The sequence below is a fragment of the Scaptodrosophila lebanonensis genome, unplaced genomic scaffold, assembly GCF_003285725.1.
Source record: "Scaptodrosophila lebanonensis strain 11010-0011.00,11010-0021.00 unplaced genomic scaffold, SlebRS2 tig00001415-arrow-pilon, whole genome shotgun sequence".
NCBI classification, from domain to species: domain Eukaryota; kingdom Metazoa; phylum Arthropoda; class Insecta; order Diptera; family Drosophilidae; genus Scaptodrosophila; species Scaptodrosophila lebanonensis.
The window spans coordinates 12,216,462-12,223,546 of record NW_022060742.1 but is presented as its reverse complement, the minus strand read 5'-3'; the positions used below and the strand labels follow the sequence as shown (position 1 = coordinate 12,223,546).

Sequence of the window (7,085 nt, the reverse complement as noted above, 5' to 3'; positions counted from 1 at the left end):
TGATTTGTGTGCTATTTTGTTTGTTTGTGAGTCTCGGGATTAGTTTTGGCAGCGGCAAAATTTGAATTGTTTCATAATAAATCGAAGTGCGGTTGTTGGGAGATCATGGGATTTGAAGAGATTTACTGCGAATGCTATATTACGTTTTATTGAAAAGTGTTAAAATCCTTCAAACTGCATTTACTATTTAAAAATTTAAGATTGAATATAATCCCCAATACATTCTATAAAGCAGCATTTATTTTCGAAAATAAATTAATAATATAGTACTTAGCTTTTTATCGTTAACAATATCTTACATACTTTTAAGTACATACTTATTCATGAAGTTAATATTAAAATGATAAAGACCGAGATGTTGAAGGCAGCTCTGTGCTCAAAATGTACAGAAGGTATCTAATTCAGAAATACGATTATAGGTATTACAAGATATTGATTAAAATTGTTGAGAAAAGAAGAAATATAACTGCAATAATTAAAACTTACAACTAGGCGTAAAAACAGCGTACCAGTTATAAAGAAGGTGAACAGAATGCTAAGAAATGCTTCTAGAACTAAGAATATTTTGTTTAATCGTTAGAATATTTGCTATCTACAAATACTAATTAAGATCATGGAATACCATCAACTAAGAACATTGCAAAATAAATTGAAAAGTACAAATTTTTTTAAAATGTTCTATTATAAAAGAGAAAGAAAGAAATAGAATGTTTTGTTTAATCGTTAGAATATTTGCTATCTGTAAATACTAATTAAGATCATAGAATACCATCAACTAAGAATATTGAAAAATAAATTGAAAAGTTAAAATGTTATTAAAAACTGTCAGCCCAGCAAAGGTTTAAAACAAATATATAATGCTTTTATCTTTTTTTGGATATGCAGAAAGAATTTTAAGCTATGCCGACTGTTCTTATGAACTTGCCTTTTTAAAAATAAACTAGATTAATTTCATATATTCGTATTTTTTTTTACAGTAACCAATTTACTGCAACCTTTACATTGTCATAAAATGTATATACAGACGTATAAAAAACCGGCAGTCTATTGTATTTCCATGTAATCTGTGCAGCTCTGTATTCCACAGAGCTTTCAATTGTTTGTAATTTATGGCTAAAAAAGTTAATGAATTGAAAAACTGTCAGCACAGCACGAAATGCATTTTATTTTTTGCCAACATTTGTGTTGTCTGCTGTCGAAGTGTTTGGTGAGTGTATGGCTATGTGGTCGCTATTCGAATGTCCAGTACTGTTGTCATGCGGTCGCACATGTGATTGGCAGTTGTTGCATTGATAAGTGCCACAGGCCATAAAATATGCGCACGACTATAAATAATTGTAAAAGCAAGGTGTGTTCCTTGAACAATTGCATGCGAAACGAAACGGCAAAAACATGCCCACAAAATATAGTACGTGCAAGGAAATGGTTAATGACTATGAAAATAGAAAATGGAAAAGTTTAGCAACTGGTTTTGAATTTGACTGAAAGTTGACGAAACTAAAACAGCAACCACTCTGCTAAAAACGCATGACAAATCAATTACCCGAAACATACCAAGACATACTGCCTCGTGGCTAAAAAAAAGTCGCCTTTAAATGCACGCTATAAATTGGCTAAGCTTCAGTGTAGTTTCGCCAGCCACACAGCTTGATTGATTAGCTTATTCGACATGCAGATCCTTACAGTTGCCGCCTTCTTCCTTTTGCTGGCTGTCGCTTCCAGCCGAGCTCAGGAGCCAGCTCATGACCTGGAAAGCATCGCCACCACTATGCAGAATGCCACAGTGCGCCAAGAGGTCAAGAACAGTTGGCCGCAATTCACTACAGTTCCGCTTGTCATATACAACAAGAATGGATCCTTTACCAGGGCCAATATAAGCCCTGATAATGTAGATATGACCAATGACACGTCATCGACAACGACGGCCTACACAACGACCGAGACGTCCACCTCCACCACAATGGGTGGCAACAGGGACACTGAACTGTCCGCTAGTCCGACAGTCACAGCTTGTAATCCTCTACCCAGTGGCTCCTTTATGCTCAACACAACCGGCAGCAAAGTGAATAGCACCTCCCTGGTTATCACCACTGTTCAGGCCAATTCGGATTTCCGTTGCGTCTGCACCAAAATAAATGCCAAGAGTAACGCCAGTGGCTTGGAGCTCACATATCCAGTCATATTGATGGCCCTGCTGGCCATTTATAAAGCTTAAGCTCTATGCTTATAATTAAACTTTCATGTGTGTATGTATCTACTGCAAATGTAATAAATGTATTGCTTTGATTATACTACTAAATACTTTTATCAGATTTTTGTGAGTACCTTTGAGAGATTTTAAGCTATTGGGGAAACAGTGCTGGGAAAGATGCTAGGAAAGAACATTTATGAACTAAAAACCCACTTAGAAACTACTAAAACAACTTATAAAATATACCCAGAGACGTATTTAGGTCCCAGAAATATAAGAAAAATAAAAAGATATTACAGATAATTATAAAACAGTAAAGAAAAGAAATAATATACATTATTAATAATGTACATATAGCCGTTTCGATGAAAAATATTTGACATTCATTATAAATAATTGAATAAATCGATCAAGAGTGTCTGAACGGTAAAGTGGCATGATGACATGGCGATTGTTTATTTAACGGAGGAAGAAACACAGAGCAGGATTTATATTAACAATCGAAAAACTTTATTGCCTCACTCGCAAGTGAGTTGAGAAAAACTAAATACACCTACAAGTAATTCTGTTTTTACACAGTCTTTTTTGCACGATTTTGCTTTAGCACGGTTTGAAAATTGAACCTTTAAATGTAATTCGTTTTATCAAATGCTTGAATAAAAAATATCCCTAATTCTTATATATATCCTTTCCTTGATCTGAATTATTAATGGCCAATTCTTCTTAAATATATACTCTTTCCTTGATCTGCATTTCTAATAAGATGTGATCTTTATAAAAATTTATTGTGCTAATATAAGTTCAGCAACACAACGATAAAACATAACTATACTTTATTTTAAAAATTGGTATTAAATCAAGTAATTTGTATTTTACATTTCTCTGAAATGGCTTCCACAATTTCTCAAATTCTTTTATTTTTCCAATCACTTAAAATGTATGCCCTTAATTTTGAGCTGTTTTCCATTTGCTATGGCTCTGCAACTTTTATCAATATTATTCGTGTGATAAATTCAAAAATATTTATAAATTATTTGCATATGCGAAAGTACATTATTTTTTGGTTATTAACAAAAAATTGCCAAACGAAATTGGATTAAAGTGCCGAAAAATGAATAACCTTAAAAAAGGGGCTGCAACGAAAACAAAAGCTTACAAAAATAATACAATTTTAAGCCAGCAGCTGCGACAAAGCACAAACACATAAGCAAACATATAATACGAGTGGTATATACACAATTTATACAATAAAATATGTCACAAACTGCTCATAAATTCATTTAGCGCATGAAATTGGCGCCAGCCGCTGCCCAGTGAATCGCATGTGAATTATTTAGCTTTTAAAAATGCATTTAAAATTTATTTGCGCACGAAAATAATTTCCAACAAAAAACCACCACAAAAAATCACAGAGAGTAAACAGCAGAGAGAGAGAGAGAAAGTGTGGGAGGGGGGAGAGAAAGTGGTAGAGAGAAAGTCTGCAATTTATTTCACACACGTGTGCCATTTTCTATTTACACATGCAATGCACGTGACGTCACTGATAAGCGATAGAAATTTGCCAAACGAGTGTCAAATATCAAGTTAGCCTGCAATGATTGTTGAGCGCAAAGCCATAAAAAACTGCCAAACGGCACATTTGACAGCTGTTGCGCCCCCACACATACACACATACACACACAGACACACACACACACACACACACACACAGACACACACACACACACACACACACACATACATGCATACTTGTATATCCTGTATGCAAAACAGAGGAAAACTGCACAGCTAAGTCGCGCAGCTGTTGGGCGAATACGTCTTCCCATAGCATATGCCCGACTTAGTCTGCCAGCTGTTACGTATACGTCATGTATGCTCACAAAAATGTCTGTCTGGCTGATAGCTCACTTTTTGGCTATTTCGCACTTTTCTGACACAGCGATTTTCGGCGCTCTTTTTACAATTTGACTTGCCGCTTGTTGACACAGCTGACGGCAACAAGAAACAAACGCAACATGGCTGCCAAAAAAGTTTGAACAACTTTTCGCCAGAGTGCAACGCAAAACTAAAACAAAAGATGCGAGTCGAGCGACCTGAAAAAGTACGTCGACTTGAGAGTTGGCAATGGATAAATGCGCTATTTGTTTTTTCTTTGATTTAAATATAGTCAATTCGAATTATTTGGTTTAATATAAAATATGTATAATTGTCGTATCAAAAGTTCCGAATCTAATGACGGTATTTTATGGCCAATACATTTAACAGTATATTTTTATACCCTGTACCCGTAGGGTAAAAAGGGTATATTAGGTTTGTGCAAAGTATGTAACATACAGAAGGAAGCATCTCCGACCCCATAAAGTATATATATTCTTGATCAGCATGACGAGAGAAATCGATCTAGACATGTCCGTTCGTCTGTCCGTCCGTCTGTCCGTCCGTCTGTCCGTCCGTCTGTCCGTCCGTCTGTCCGTCCGTCTGTCCGTCTGTCCGTCCGTCCGTCTGTCCGTCTGGATGAACGCGAGGATCTCTGAAACTATAAAAGCTAGAATAACCAAAGTTGGCATCCAGATTCTCCTAGGTCCGAGTAAGGACGAGTTTATTTTATTTTTTGGAATTTTCCCCCCCTTCCCCCGCTACAGAATTTCGTCAATAGCGTCCACATTTCAAATTCTAACTAAACCAAACTTTGCACACATATTTAATATATAATTGTCTACTGTTGTATAAATTTTATTCAATTCGGTCAATTCTGAGAAAAAATATTAGCGAAACAAATTCTCTACAGTACAACCCCCTCAAACTGCAGCAACAAGTTCGCTCTTCTTCTTCCTCTTTTTGCTGCTGCTTTGGGCGCATATAACTCAGTGACGGAAGTTTACCTGGGTACAGGGTATTACACTGTCGGGCTTGCTCGACTGTAGCGTTCTCTCTTGTTAATTAACAAAAAAACATTTATATATAGCTTAGAAAAGAGGATTTTAAAGGTATTTGAAGACATTTCCATTTACGTTTGAATAAGTAATGTAGAAAAGTTCTTTAATAATGATGTTCTATAGGTAGGTGGGCCTATGCTTCTGACAACGTATTATATTGTAGTTAGAGCTTTAATTTTAAATCGTTTATCAGTTAAAGAAAATACTCTTTAAATTTTCTACTAGTGTTTGTTTATGGTTATATCTATAGCACCATCCCAGAAAGAATGGTTGACTGATATAGAAGTATTTGATTTGCAAAGTTGGCAAAGAATGAAGAAAATGTTTGAAAGTTTGTCGAAATGATCATCATGGGCTAGTCTACGTATTACCGTGGACAGTTTTATGCGATGATATTGAAGGTCCTGCAACATATCTGTAACGTTGAAGTTACCTCTAATCTGGTTTTCGTGCTTTTTCGGCGTATTCATTATCTTGGATACAGCAATGATGACGTAACCAAAGTAAACATCCAGATTTAGTTAATTTGATTAGCAAAGTCTTATTTAATATTTGAAATATCTTTTTCATAACTTTAAAATTTGTTTACGGAAAATCTCTATCTTCAAATCGCTAATAACGAGTTGTATTTTAAATTGTTTTCAAAGTCGTTTTGTTCCAAATCTCTAGATAAAGATTGTACCATAAAATATAAATCTACTTTTTGCTACTCTCTAACAAGCAGATATGGTAGCATATTCGATTCCTTTTGGAATGCTTACTATCCCACATTAATTCATGTTGAGGAACGGGGTTTTCTATGGCTTTATGTGCGAAATAAAGCACTCCGTGTGCTTAGCTCCATGTAGACTCAAATTTATTTATTAATTCTTTGTTATTATTAGTTTAAAATTACAATGTTGCAAGTATTAGAAAAAACATTTAAATTAAACCCATAACTCCGTTGTGCCGTTGGAAAGGCCTTACATTATAGTTTTAAGTTACATGCTTGATATGCTGTATGAGCCCCATGGGAAGCCTCTAAAGGGTATTTTGGTTGTAGTTGTTGTAGTAGTTGTAGTTGTTGTTGTTGGTGTTGTTGTTGGAGTTGTTGTAGGAGTTGTTGTTGGTGTTGTCGTTTCAGATGTTGTCGTTTCAGATGTGGTCGACTTAGATGTTGTCATTTCAAATATTGTCGTTACAGGTATTGTTGTTGTACTTGTAGTTGTCGTTATAGCAGGTACAGTGCCATTAACTGGCATCCTATTGATTTCTTTATCGCCCCTTACTTCCACTGTGGCTGTCTTATTCGTTGTCTGCGGAATTTCTGTTCCACCTTTCACATCATTGAGCTCCGTTAATTCATTTCCAAGCATAAAACTATCGCCAGTACTTAGGCTCAGATCTTCAGTCATTATTGCATCTGTGGACTGATCCACATCTACGTAGTCAATGGTCACAACTTCAATTTTTTCCAATACACTGTTTGCTGGTCGAGGATCCTTGTCTATTTCGGCTTCTATCAGAGCCGCTAAAGAGCTTAAAGCTAACGCAGTTACGAGAAGCAACTGCGATTTCATTTTGATTGTTGTGGCTCCAGAAATGTGTGGAGTGTACTGTTGCCAGTGGCCTCAGCACAGTTAGTTTATATAAAGAAAACCATCGGGTAACACATGCCCAAGGCTACTAACCACATTTGTAAAATTTAGTCAGCTTTTGGACTGCTTAGGGTTTTTTGATTGCCGCGAACGTCTAATTGAAATATGTTTCCTGTAAGTAGCTTAAAACTCATTTGCGTTTGCTTGCAATTCAGCATACATTAGTCATCTCCAATATAAACGAAAATATGTTTGTCTGTCCTACCATGAGCCCGGACTTTGTCACTTTTCCGCCTCGAGTGAATCTATGAAACAATGTTTGTATGCCCGCCCACGAAGATTACCTAAAATAGGGCTGCGTGTTGTAGGAAATTTGCCAAA

The 7,085-nt window shown here is 35.9% G+C and overlaps 1 protein-coding gene across 1 annotated transcript; it reads left to right on the top strand.

Moving 5' to 3' along the window:
* The first annotated feature begins 1,647 nt into the window (after positions 1 to 1,647).
* Positions 1,648 to 2,544, top strand: LOC115632946. Its single transcript, XM_030530242.1, has 2 exons — positions 1,648 to 2,246; positions 2,312 to 2,544. Exon 1 carries the CDS (start codon positions 1,670 to 1,672, stop codon positions 2,213 to 2,215), a length of 546 nt encoding a protein of 181 aa, XP_030386102.1. The 5' UTR covers positions 1,648 to 1,669; the 3' UTR covers positions 2,216 to 2,246; positions 2,312 to 2,544.
* Positions 2,545 to 7,085: the final 4,541 nt, after the last annotated feature.